The following is a 14,422-nucleotide window of genomic DNA, read 5'->3' as shown; positions in this document are numbered from 1 at the left end:
ACAGGTTCAAAGATTACTAGAGTTAGACCTGAGTTTCTCGTACGGATGAACTGATGACGAAATATATCAGATTCAAAAATCACACGTTCAAAGATTGCTAGAGTTATTAGACCTGAGTTTCTCGTTCGGATGAACTGAAGACGAAATATATTAGATTCGAACATCACATGTTCAAAGATTGATAGAGTTAGACCTGAGTTTCCCGTTCGGATGAACTGAAGAAGAAATATATCAGATTGGAAAATCACAGGTTCGGAGATTACAAGAGTTAGACACGAGTTTCTCGTTCGGATGAACTGAAGACGAAATATATCAGATTCAAACATCACAGGTGCAAAGATTGCTAGAGATAGACCTGAGTTTCTCATTCGGATGAACTGAAGATGAAATATATCAGATTGGAAAATCACAGGTTCAAAGATTGTTATAGTTAGACCTGAGTTTCTCGTTCGGATGAACTGAAGACGAAATATACCAGATTACTAAAGTTAGACCTGGGTTTCTCGTTCGTATGAACTGAAGACGAAATATATCAGATTCGAACATCACAGGTTCAAAGATTGCTAGAGTTAGACCCGAGTTTCGCGTTCGGATGAACTGAAGACGAAATATATCAGATTCGAACATCACAGGTTTAAAGATTGCTAGAGTTAGACCTAAGTTTCTCGTTCCGATGAACTGGAGACGAAATATATCAGATCTGAACAACACGGGTTCAAAAACTACTACGGTTAGACTTGAGTTTCTATTTCGGATGAACTGAAGACGAAATATATCAGACTTAAACATCACAGGTTAAAAGATTACTAGAGTTATACCTGAGTTTCTCGTTCGGATGAACTGGAGACGAAATATATCAGACTTAAACATCACAGGTTAAAAGATTATTAGTGTTAGACCCGAGTTTCTCGTTCGGATGAACTGAAGCGAAACATACCAAATTACTAGAGTTAGACCTGAGTTTCTCGTTCGTATGAACTGAAGACGAAATATATCAGATTCGAACATCACAGGTTCAAAGATTGCTCGGGTTAGACCTGAGTTTCGCGTTCGGATGAACTGAAGACGAAATATATCAGATTACTAGAGTTAGGCCCGAGTCTCTCGTTCGGCTGAACTGAAGACGAGATATATCAGATTCGAACATCACAGGTTTAAAGGTTGCTAGAGTTAGACCTAAGTTTCTCGTTCCGATAAACTGGAGACGAAATATATCAGATCTGAACAACACGGGTTCAAAAACTACTAGAATTAGACTTGAGTTTCTCTTTCGGATGAACTGAAGACGAAATATATCAGACTTAAACATCACAGGTTAAAAGATTACTAGAGTTATACCTGAGTTTCTCATTCGGATGAATTGGAGACGAAATATATCAGACTTAAACATCACAGGTTAAGAGATTATTAGTGTTAGACCTGTGTTTCTCGTACGGATGAACTAAAGACGAAATATTACATAATTGAACAACACAGGTTCAAAGACTACGAAATATATCAGACTTAAACATCACAAGTTAAAAGATTACTAGATTTAGACATGAGTTTCTCGTTCAGATGAACTGGAGACGAAATATATCAGATCTGAACAACACGGGTTCAAAGACTACTATAGTTAGACTTGAACAAGAGACCAAATATATCAGAATTAAACATCACAAGTTCAAAGATTACTAGAGTTAGACCTGAGTTTCTCGATCCGATGAACATGAGACGAAATATATCAGATTCGAACATCACACGTTCAAAGATTGCTAGAGTTAGACCTGAGTTTCTCGTTCGGATGAACTGAAGACGAAATATATTAGATTCGAACATCACAGGTTAAAAGATTGCTAGAGTTAGACATGAGTTTCTCGTTCGGATGAACTGAAGACGAAATATATCAGATTGGAAAATCACATGCTCAAATGACCATATTACTGTTACGAGAAATAAGTCAATAAATACCACAGAAACAGTGAAAATGACCAAACTACCCTTATCAAAAATAACTAAAGTAAATATTATAGATTGTGAAAATGACTATTTTACCCATACTGGAAGTAAATGCAATAAATATTATGGAGACTGTCAAAAATGACTAGACTATCCTTATTGGAAATAAGTGCAACAAATATCACACAGACGGTGAAAATGACTATACTAAACTTACTGGAAATTAGTGAAATAAATATCATGGAGATTGTGAAAATGACCAGACTACCCTTATCAAAAATAAGTAAAGTAAATATTATAGGCTATGAAAATGACTATTTTACCCTTACTGGAAAATAATGCAATAAATATTATGAAGACTGTCAAAATGACCAAACTACCCTTATTGGAAATAAGTGCAATAAATATCACACAGACGGTAAAAATGACTATACTACCCTTACTGGAAATTTGTAAAATAAATATTATGGAGACTGTGAAAATGACCAGACTACCCTTATAAAAAATAAGTAAAGTAACTACTACAGACTGTGAAAATGACTATTTTACCCTTATTGGAAATGAGTGCAATAAATATTATGGAGACTGTCAAAATGACCAGACTATCCTTATCAGAAATAAGCAAAGTGAATATTACAGACAGTGAAAATGACCATACTACCCTTACTGAAATAAGTGAAATAAATATTATGGAGACTGTGAAAATGACCAGACCACCCTTATCGGATATGAGTAAAGTAAATATTTTTGTGAAAATGACTATTTTACCCTTAGGAGAAATAAGTGCAATAAATGTTATGGAGAATGTCAAAATGACCAAACTACCCTTATTGGAAATAAATGCAATAAATATCACACAAACGGTGAAAATGACCATATTACCCTTACTAGAAATTAGTGAAATAAATATTATGGAAATAAGTGCAATATAATGGTCATTTTCACAGTCTGTAATATTTAATTTACTTATTTACGGTAAGGGTAGTTTGGTCATTTTCAGAGTCTCCATAACATTTATTGACCTTATTTCCAGTAAGGGTAAAACGGTCATTTTCACATACAATAATATTTACTTGACTTATTTTTTATAAGGGCAGTTTGGTCATTTTATGGTCTCCATTATGTTTGTTGCATTAATTTTTAGTAAGGGTAATATGGTCATTTTCACAGTCTGAAATATTAACTTTACTTATTTTTAATAAGGGTAGTCTGGTCATTTTCGCACTCTCAATAATGCTTATTGCACTAATTTCCAGGAAGGGTAATATGGTCATTTTCACAGTCTGTAATATTTACTTTACTTATTTCCAATAAGGGTAGTCTAGTCATTTTCACAGTCTCCATAATATTTATTGCATATGTTTCCAATAAGGGTAAAGTGGTCATTTTCATAGATTGTAATATTTACTTAACTTATTTTTGATAAGGGTAGTTTGGTATTTTCATAGTCTCCATGATATTTATTGCACTTATTTTCAGTAAGGGTAATATGGTCATTTTCAGTCTGTAATATTTACTTTACTTATTTTTGATAAGGGTAGTTTGGTCATTTTCATAGTCTCCATGATATTTATTGCATTTATTTCCAGTAAGGGTAATATGGACATTTTCACAGTCTGTAATATTTACTTTACTTATTTCTGATAAGGGTAATCTGGTCATTTTCATAATTTCCAGAATATCTATTACACTTATTTCCAATAAGGGTAAAATAGTCATTTTCATAGTATGTAATGTTTACTTTACTTATTTTTGATAAGGGTATTTTGGTCATTTTCATAGTCTACATGATATTTATTGCACATATTTTAGTAAAGGTAATATAATCATTTTCATAGTCTCCATGATATTTATTGCACATATTTCTAGTAAGGGTAATATGGTCATTTTCACAATAAGGGTAATATGATCGTTTTCAAAATGTATAATATTTCCTTTAATTATTTCCGATAAGGGTAGTCTGGTCGTTTTCACAGTCTCCGTAATATTTATTGCACTTATTTCCAGTAAGGATAAAATAATCATTTTCACAGTCTATAATATTTACTTTACTTATTTCTTATAAGGTTTGTATGGTTATTTTCATAATCTCCAGAATATTTATTACACTTATTTCCTGTAAGGGTAGAATAGTCATTTCATAGTATGCAATATTTACTTTGCTTATTTTTGATAAGGGTAGTTTGATCTTTCATAGTCTCCGTGATATTTATTGTCCTTATTTCTAGTAAGGGTAATATGGTCATTTTCACAGTAAGGGTAATATGGTCATTTTCAAAATCTGTAATATTTCCTTTAATTATTTCCAATAAGGGTAGTTTGGTTATTTTCACAGTCTCCATAATATTTATTGCACTTATCACCAGTAAGGGTAAAATGGTCACTTTCACAGTTGGTAATATTTACTTTACTTATTTCTTATAAGGGTTGTATGGTTATTTTCACAATCTGTAATATTTACTTTACTGATTTCCGGTAAGGGTAGTCTGGTCATTTTCACAGTTTCCATAATATTTATTGCACAAGTTTCCATTAAGGGTAATATGGTCATTTTCACAGTCTGTAATATTTACTTCACTTATTTCGGATAAGGGTAGTCTGATCATTTTCACAGTCTGCATAATATTATGTTGCACTTTTTCCATTAAGGGTAATATGGTCATTTTAACAGTCTGTAATATTTACTTTACTTATTTCCGATAAGGGTAGTCTGGTCATTTTCACAATCTTCAGAATTTTTATTACACTTATTTCGATAAGGGTAGTATGGTAATTTTCGCTGTCTTCGGAAGAAGCAGATATGTCAAAGTCAAATTTGTATAAAGACATGACTTGTTGACTTGGTCTTGATCCTGTTTTCTAATATTAAGGAAATTAAAAAGAAAAAGAAAAATGTATTTTGATTTTTAGAAATGAAATATAATTGTTAGTTTGTACAAATATGGGGAAATTAGTGACAAGTAAAATTCAAAGTGTTATAATTTTGGGGTTGTTTTAGATGTGGTGGAATATTTGGGTGGAATCATCGCTTTGAATTATAATTGTGATTGTCTGTAAAATTGTCAACAAATATTATTGTGACTAATAAAAGAATTTAATTTTCCTAATTATCATCACGAACAGTTATAACTGTTGCAGGACTTATCACAGGTGTATCTGTGACTGAAAAATAAACTGTGACAGGTTGCACTGTTACAAAATCTTGGTTTTGGTGAAGTGGTTATGAGGTCTCATGTAGAAGCAAGTCCAGCAACGCTTCGAAGTTATGTACGAGATGTTGTAGACTTATGTTCTTAAGTCTATGTTAAAGTATTCTTGATTGCTTGCACGTAATATCAAGAATGCGCCCGATCTCGAAAGCATGTACCACGGTAATATGGACATTCACACGGTATATATTCTGAGCGAGTATGTTGGGTGTGATGGTGGTAAGTATGTCAGATTGGTGATGGCTTTGGGAATCGCTCAAATGATTAAGCATGTTAATCACAGTGGAGATGTCTGATGGTTTGTTTTAGATACACGGCAATCATGACATGTGCTGGAATATGATATTGAAGCTAATTCTTCCTTTTTGGGTTAGAGTTCAATATGTTATTAGCTTACTAGTTAGGTGGAGCTAATAATGATTCTTCTGGATGGTTCTCTTGTTGATCAATGGTGGAGTCTGTGCAAGGATTCGTTGATGGTGGTAGAAGATTTTCATGGTGTTTATGAAGCGTGGCCAGTTTCACAAGTGTTCTTCATGAAGAAGATGGTTTGAAGATTTTTCAACGTCATGGTATTTTGGTCGAAGAGATGGTTCTATGAAGATGGAAGTTCATGTTCGAACTTCAAAATAATTCTAATGGTATATAGATATGGTCAATAACTGTGGTGGAAGATGAAGGTGATTTCATTTGATCGTATCATGCTTGAAAGCATGATCCGAGGTGGAGAATTGTAGGTTTAGTCGGTGGAAAGAGTTTGTGTTTGGTCAAACTCTATATTGACTAAACTTGTTCCTAAAGTTTAGGAAATCTTAAGAGCCAAGTTAGGAAAACTTGTTCCCCAAGTTAGGGCTTCTTGAGGTCCAAGTTTGTGTCTCTATATATAGGACTAAAATTGTAGGTTTGTAGATAATCCAACCGAGAAGAGGGATAAAACCTTGTGCTTAGGTTTTTGGTCTCTTTGGTAGGGAGGATCGTGTACTACCGTGAAGGTCAATAACGGTGTGAGAGAAAACTTGTAGAGAGAGGGTTTTGGTGTTCTAGTGTTTAGAGTTTGGGGCTTTGCCCTAAACCAAGTTTCTAGTATTTCCATGTTTCTCCTCTGTTAGTAGCAGCTATGAAGACGGTGTAGAAGAGAAGAAACGAGGTTGGTTTGGCGAATGTTAGAGAGTTGATTTCTATGGTTTCTCCAATGGTCGGTATGTCTTGTTAACTGTTTGGGTCTTGTCTTGGGTTGCGTAAAGAGCATAATCGAAGTTTTTCTGGTGGTGTTGGCCGTGGATGTAGCCTGTAAAGGTGAACCACGTATATCTTGTGTTGTGGTTGTGTGTGCTTCTTTATCTTCTGTCTCTCTCTTATTATTTCTCCCATATTTGGTTCAAATCACCAATTGCCCTTTGTGATTCTGATTTCCGTTGCGCTCGGGGTGCCAATTTTCCCAATAATTGGTATCAGAGCAAGGACGAGCGAGTGTGATTGAACCTGGAAATGAACGATGGTTTATTGTGTCGGGTGGAGAGATATGTTTTTGAAGATAATATTTCAACAGGTGTTTACACAAATATGGGTTTGTGATGTGATTTACAAACTGGTGGTTCAACTTGGTAGAAATGTATGTTCTTCTTTTAGTTATATGATGTAGTATGGGATGCAGAATAAAACTGAATGAGGTGGAATACATATTTACGTCTTGAAAAGTGTTAGTAATCATACACTATAAAGAATGGGTTACAAAGTTTGAAGAAAGGATGAGGTTGTGAGGTCTCATGTAGAAGCAAGTCCAGCAACGCTTCGAAGTTATGTACGAGATGTTGTAGATTTATATTCTTAAGTCTATGTTAAAGTATTCTTGACTGCTTGCACGTAATATCAAGAATACGCCCGATCTCGAAAGCATGTACCACGGTAATATGGACATTCACACGGTATATATTCTGAGCGAGTATGTTGGGTGTGATGGTGGTAAAAAGTATGTCATATTGGTGATGGCTTTGGGAATCGCTCAAATGATTAAGCATGTTAATCACAGTGGAGATGTCTGATGGTTTGTTTTAGATACACGGTAATCATGACATGTGCTGGAATATGATATTGAAGCTAATTCTTCCTTTCTGGGTTAGAGTTCAATATGTTATTAGCTTACTAGTTAGGTGGATCTAATAATGATTCTTCTGGATGGTTCTCTTGTTGATCAATGGTGGAGTCTGTGCAAGGATTCGTTGATGGTGGTAGAAGATTTTCATGGTATTTATGAAGCGCGGCCAGTTTCACAAGTGTTCTTCATGAAGAAGATGGTTTGAAGATTTTTCAACGTCATGGTATTTTGGTCGAAGAGATGGTTCTATGAAGATGGAAGTTCATGTTCGAGCTTCAAAATAATTCTAATGGTATATAGAGATGGTCAATAACTATGGTGGAAGATGAAGGTGATTTCATGTGACCGTCTCATGCTTGAAAGCATGATCCGAGGTGGAGAATTGTAGGTTTAGTCGGTGGAAAGAGTTTGTGTTTGGTCAAACTCTATATTGACTAAACTTGTTCCTAAAGGTTAGGAAATCTTAAGAGCCAATTTAGGAAAACTTGTTCCTAAAGTTAGGGCTTCTTGAGGTCCAAGTTTGTGTCTCTATATATAGGACTAGAATTGTAGGTTTGTAGATAATCCAACCGAGAAGAGGGATAAAACCTTTTGCTTAGTTTTTGGTCTCTTTGGTAGGGAGGATCGTGTGCTACCGTGAAGGTCAATAATGGTGTGAGAGAAAAAATTGTAGAGAGAGGGTTTTGGTGTTCTAGTGTTTAGGGTTTGGGGCTTTGACCTAAACCAAGTTTCTAGTATTTCCATGTTTCTCCTCTGTTAGTAGCAGCTATGAAGACGGTGTAGAAGAGAAGACGCGAGGCTGGTTTGGCGAATGTTAGAGAGTTGATTTCTATGGTTTCTCCAATGGTTTTCTTCGGTATGTCTTGTTAACTCTATGGGTCTTGTCTTGGGTTGCGTAAAGAGCATGTAATGGTCTTTGATTAATGGAAGTTTTTCTGGTGGTGTTGGCCTTGGATGTAGCCTATAAAGGTGAACCATGTATATCTTGTGCTGTGGTTGTGTGTGCTTCTTTATCTTCTGTCTCTCTCTTATTATTTCTCCCATATTTGGTTCAAATCACCAATTGCCCTTTGTGATCCTGATTTCCGCTGCGCTCTGGGTGCCAATTTTCCCAACATCATGATCATAATCTGATCACATCATATCATCTATGGGCATCTAGATCACATCTAGTAACTCTTTCCTAGTAAGTACGTGTACGTACACCTTTAGGTACTTGTCTCAACGACATCATGTTTTCTTTCACTCATCAGCTCTGCACATATACATATATATTCTCTAATAAATGCATGTTACTTGTGATACTCCTTGTCACAAACAATTAGTATTCCTCGCTATTCGCAGCGCAGACTGTTGATATCCATCTTAGTCTCTTAGGCAAGATGGAGATACTATGTACTATCTTGTTTATTCAGGATATATATAGTTCTATTTCTTCAACTGTGATCGCTTATGTATCTAGTTTTTGTTGAAGGTCAAAGTGTTAAACCAAGATATGGTAAATGGGTCACTGAAGCGACTAGTACAAGTTGACTCGGATTTGGTGAAGCAACTAGCACAAATTGACACTGTGTGTTTTGCTTGAATATGAAGTAAACTTGTGAAGCAAGCTTTTCAGTTTTAGAGTTTGGTTACGTATATTGTTTACTTTTTTCTAGAAGAGTGCTATTAATAGAATTTTATCTTTGTCAGTAAAGTACTCTTTGCTTAGTCATCAAGTTTGTTAATCTTTAAATAGGTTGTTGAGCCATGAGTTTTAATGAAACGACCAATTAAGAGAATTAGTTTCAATATATCTTCTTCATTTTTCATTAAGTCTTTGATATCAGATTTTCTACATCTCGTATCAGAGCAAGAAGATCTTTGGGTTGTGGTATGAGTTATTGAGAAGAATAAGATGACAACTTATTTAATTTCAATCAAAGTACCGGTGTTTGAAGGTAAAAACTTTGAACATTGGAGGATTCAGATAGAGAATATCTTCACATATCAAGAGGTGTGGGATATTTTTGATACAGGGTACATAGAACCAGTAGAAGGAGTCGCGCTTAGAGAAGCTCAAAGAACACTTTTAACAGAAAACAGAAAGAAGAAATCTAAAGCAACATGTATACTATACATCTGGGAATTCATGAATCTATCATGGATAAAGTTATTTTATTTTTTGAAGCACGAAAATATTATTAAAATTAAGCGGCAATTATACGAGGGTAGGTGATATCCAAGGATTCATCCATTAAAATTTGATTAATGCATGGTGGGATAGTATGGTCCCAAAATAAAGTTGTAAGGTTCTCCAGTTGGATGTTGTCTGCCGCCAGATTGGCCAATCCATCCGATGCCTGATTGCCTTCCATGTAATTGTGCTTGACGGCGCAGTGGGGGATTTATCTCATGATCTATTTGGTTTCAGAGATCATTCCTGATATGTACCAAGGCGGATCGGCATCCAAGGTTAGGAATCGAAGAAAATGTTCCGAGTCGGTTTCAAATTAAACCTTTGGCCAGCTTCGTTCTTTTGTCGTCCTGGTCGCTATCAGCATTGCCCATGATTCATCTATGAGGGCGGTGGTGATTCCTAGTGGTTGTGCTATGGATACTAGGGTGTTAGAAGAAGCATCCCTACAAATGAAACTTGCTTCAGCTATTCCTGGGTGTCGTCGTGCTGCTCCGTCTGTGTTGATCTTGATCCAATCCAGATTAGGTTTTCCCCAGCCAATGTAGATTTTTGTGGTCGTTTGTGTTCCATTTCTTTGGTTTGCAAGAGCTGGCATTCCAGGTAGCACAGGAGTGAGGTTCTCCTGTGCCCAAGAGAATTCTTGTTGCAGACTAATAGTCATCTGGGTAATGTGACCTGGATTTGGTTCCCTTTGTCGATAAATGTAGTCATTCCTAACTATCCATAAGGACCAGAAAAGGAAACAGAAGGCTGTTTTGACAGAATGATGAGTTTTTAATTGTAGAATTTGGGTGATAGTCATCTGAGGGTTTGGTAAATTGGGAAGATTTTGGGTTGTGGTTGAATGAGTATGGAGTCTTGTGAGGCCACTGCCACTTGACAACGGAGGAGAATATGACCAGCAGATTCCGGATCAGAGTTGTATTGTGGACATATATTGGTATTGGTGAGGTGGATATGATTTAGAATGGTGAAGGTCGGAAGGCCTTTGTTGATTGCTTTCCACAAGAAAAGATGTAGTTTTGGAGGACATGGGAGTGTCCAGAGAAACTTAGTTGGTGGCAAAGGGTTTAGATGAGAATGATCTGATAAGCTGTTTAAGTAGTGATATCCAGATGATGTGGTGTATTTTCCTGATTTGGTGAAAGGCCAGATGATTTCGTCCGAGGAGTTGTTTTGCGGCAGGTGGATATTCACGATTCGTTGGCTTATATGGTGCGGCAGGAGGTTTAGTTTATCATGATTCCAGGTGTGAGTGAAAGGATTAATGAGATCATCTAAAGTCTGGATTGGGTAACAACTCACTGGGTCCAAGGAATTAGCGAATTGCGGGATCCAGTTTTCTGAATAGGGGTTGTTAATCCATCTACGATTTTATGGAAAAGATGTTGTTTGATTGTGGGAATGAGGGATGCTAGTTGTCTCAACTGGGGACTGATTGAAGATGGGGTTGCTGGAGTTCTTAAAAAGAGGAGTTGATGCTTCAGATATTTTTCATTGCAAAGGCTATCATATACTGAATATGGTTTCTCATGGGTGTTCCAGACCCGTTTCATGATTAGCGCTTTATTATGATCGCTACTTCTTCGAATTCCTGTCCCAAACCCATGCTCCTCCGATCTTGCTAACCCCCAGGTACGTCCACTCAATTTTTTTTTTGATCATATCGAATTTGTCTCACCTAATTCTTATTTTCTTTGTATTGTCTAGTTTCATGTATTGTTCATTCTTTTAAGTTGTATCGAATCTTTAAAGTGTTAACGTGTAACACATTAATTGTCGGAGTCCATCATACCATTGTAACTTCTACTGTAACCTTGTTGTCTGCCAAGATGAGCAATCTAGCATGGAACTGTCAGGGTCTTAACCAACAAAACACAATACAACATCTTCGAAGTTTGATATCATTGCACAAACCATCCTTTATTTTTTTATCCGAAACTCTAGCTACCAGAAATCACATGAATTTTATTGCACAAGCATTTCAACACCAGAATCATTTCTCTGTCCCCCAAAGTTGGTAGAAGAGGAGGATTATGCTTCATGTGGAAGGATAACTACGATTTACGAATCATCTTGGATTCCCAGAGTTATATTCACGTCCTCATTACTCCCCCAGCACCTGAACATCCTTGGTTCTGCATGGGAATCTACGCTCCTCCAAACCCAAGCTAGAAAAGATTTCTGGCATGACTTTCCATCAATTTTTTATAACATCAATGCTCCATGGGTCCTTATTGGCGACTTTAATGAAATAACGATCCAGTCATAGAAAAAGGGGGCCGGCAGGTATATGCGCAAACCCAGCCAATTCTTAACTTAATGGACCAAATGGGATTCATGGATCTGGGATTTCGAGGCGATCCATTCACCTGGACGAACAATCAACAAGGAGATGATAACATCCTGGAACGACTAGACAGAGCAATGACAACTCAACGTAGGCCTACATCCAATCCACGTGCAGGAGTTACTCACCTACCAAGAATAGCCTCAGACCACGCCCCAATTCTGCTCCAAACTAGAGCAATTGACTGGCAGGGAAGCAAGAATTATAAATTTGAGCACTTATGGCTTACCCACCCGCAACTGCAACAAGCGGTGACTTCGCCTTGGACCAGACTCCATGACATGGATCCCGCGGTGAATTTGCAGCTCAAGCTTATTTCAACCAGCGAATCCTTACCGAATGGAACAAGGAAACTTTCAGCCATCTTCCCACCATGATCAAGAAATCAACAGAGCAAATCAAAATAGCTCAACATCAATGCATCATCCGTACTGGAAATGATTTGACATATTGGCAACTCCATGGAAAAAAACTCAGGGAACAACACATGACCTTACTTGATTGTCATGCAACGTATTGACGACAAAGATTAAGAATTCAATGGCTACAATCAGATAAGGTTATATATGTTAAAGAAGTGAAGAAAGCATGGGATGGTTTGATAAATTATTACAAAGGATCTGATAAGGTCAAGAATGTGAGATTACAAACTTTAAAAAGAAAGTATGAACTTTTGCATATGGAATCATCAAAACAATATCAGAGTTTTTCTCAAATACATTAAATCTTGTCAATGAGATGAAAGCTAATGGTGACACAATATAAGACAATTGTAGAGAAAATCCTACGTAGTTTACCTGAAAAGTTTGAATCAAAAGTTACTGCCATAGAAGAGTGTAATAATGCTTCAACTATGAGTCTCGATGAGGTATTAGGATCTTTACAAGCTTATGAACAAAGATTGCTTGAAAATACATCTGCAAAGCCGGTTGAAGAAGCACTTCATAGTCAAGTAATATGGAATAAAAATAATCAAAAAACAAATTCTGGAAGTTATCAAAGAAGGCCTAATTCTGGAGGATATCAAGGAAAAAGGTATGTTGATAAAACAAAAATTCAATGTTATAATTGTGTAGAGCTTGGACACTTTTCTTATGAAAGAAAGGTAATTAATAAAAACTTCAAAGCAAATATAACAGAAAGTTAAGAAGAAGAAGAAGAAAAAGCTGAAAACTTGTTACTTGCTTGTCATACAACAGAAGAACAACCTCATCATAAATGGTATCTTGATACAGGTTGCAGTAATCATATGTGTGGAAGAAAAGATTTGTTTGTCAATCTTAATGAATCTGTACGTTCAACTGTGAAGTTTGGAAACAATTCTACAATTCTTGTCATGGGAAAAGGAAGAATAGGAATTGTTCTTAAGAATGGTTCATATACATACACTATGGATGTATTCTATGTACTAGGTTTACATCAAAATTTATAAAGTATGGGTTAACTTTCAGAAAGAGGATATTCTTTGAATATCTACAATTGTGTTTGCTCAATTCGTGATCGAAGAAGAAGACTAACTGCAAAAGTACAAATGACTAAGGATAGATTGTTTCCTCCATTGAATATTCAATATCAGAGGGAAAGCTGTTACAATACATATGTTCATATATAACTCTTGGTTATGGAACAAGAGAACGGGTCACGTGAACTTTAATAGTAATTCCAGAAAAGAAGGAGGTGGTCTCAGGCTTACCCATTATTGAATTTCCTCAATCACATGGAGGTGATAGTTACTTTATAATTTTTATAGATGATGTCAGTAGAAAGGCATGCGTATATTTACTTAGACAAAAGAGTGATGCATTTCGATCTTTTAAAAGTTTTAAAGCTTATGTTGAAAAACAAATTGGTAAGAGTATCAAGATTTTAAGAACTGATAGAGGCAAAGAATATACTGTTGTTGATAGATTTATGGAATAACATGGCATTCAATATCAGTTAACAACTAGATATACACCACAACAGGATTGTGTAGCAGAAAGAAAGAATGGACATGGTACGTACTATAAGAAGAGCAAAGAATCTACCAAAGAATTTCCTGGGTTATGCAGTAGATTGTGTAGTTTATCTTCTAAATAGATGTCCTACCGGTAGTTTGAATAACAAGATACCAGAAGAAGCATGGAGTGGTAAAATACCAAGTATAATACATCTTAGAAATTTTGGGTGCATAGCATATGCACATGTGCCTAAAGACATTTGTAAGAAGCTTATGACAAAAGTGAGAAGTGTATTCTTGTTGGTTATAGCTCAGTAACCAAAGGATACAAGTTGTATAATCCAGAAACAGGAAAGCTAATTACAAATCATGATGTAATTTTTGAAGAAGATTCACAATGGGATGGGAATACTACTTCAAAATAAACTGTCAGAATAGTACCAATGGCAGTTGAAGAAGAAGAAAACACTCAAGTTAATGTTGAAGAACATCATGAAGAAGCAAGAATTTATGCAACACCTCAACAAGAAATATCAAGACCAAGAAGAAATCATGTCATACCAACACGTATGAATGATTATGTTTTATCAAGAGATGATCAAGATATAGATGATGATGTGGTAAACTTTGCACTCTTTCGAGATTGTAATCCTATATCTTATGAAGAAGCTTCTAAATCACAAGGATGGGTACAAGCCGTGGAGGCTAAAAT

At 35.8% G+C, this 14,422-nt stretch overlaps 1 protein-coding gene across 1 annotated transcript; it reads left to right on the top strand.

Annotated features, from left to right (window-relative positions):
• Positions 1 to 11,743: 11,743 nt before the first annotated feature.
• Positions 11,744 to 12,148, top strand: LOC113280651. Its single transcript, XM_026529251.1, has one exon. It carries the CDS (start codon positions 11,744 to 11,746, stop codon positions 12,146 to 12,148), a length of 405 nt encoding a protein of 134 aa, XP_026385036.1.
• The last annotated feature ends 2,274 nt before the right edge of the window (positions 12,149 to 14,422 follow it).

Source organism: Papaver somniferum, chromosome 5 (assembly GCF_003573695.1).
Source record: "Papaver somniferum cultivar HN1 chromosome 5, ASM357369v1, whole genome shotgun sequence".
Lineage (NCBI taxonomy): Eukaryota > Viridiplantae > Streptophyta > Magnoliopsida > Ranunculales > Papaveraceae > Papaver > Papaver somniferum.
The sequence above is the reverse complement of the archived record's forward strand: the minus strand, read 5'-3'. Positions and strand labels throughout refer to the sequence as shown.

Bases quoted from the DNA above. Each gene is read 5' to 3' on its own strand.
- LOC113280651 (XM_026529251.1), top strand. From the start codon at position 11,744: ATGGACCAAATGGGATTCATGGATCTGGGATTTCGAGGCGATCCATTC.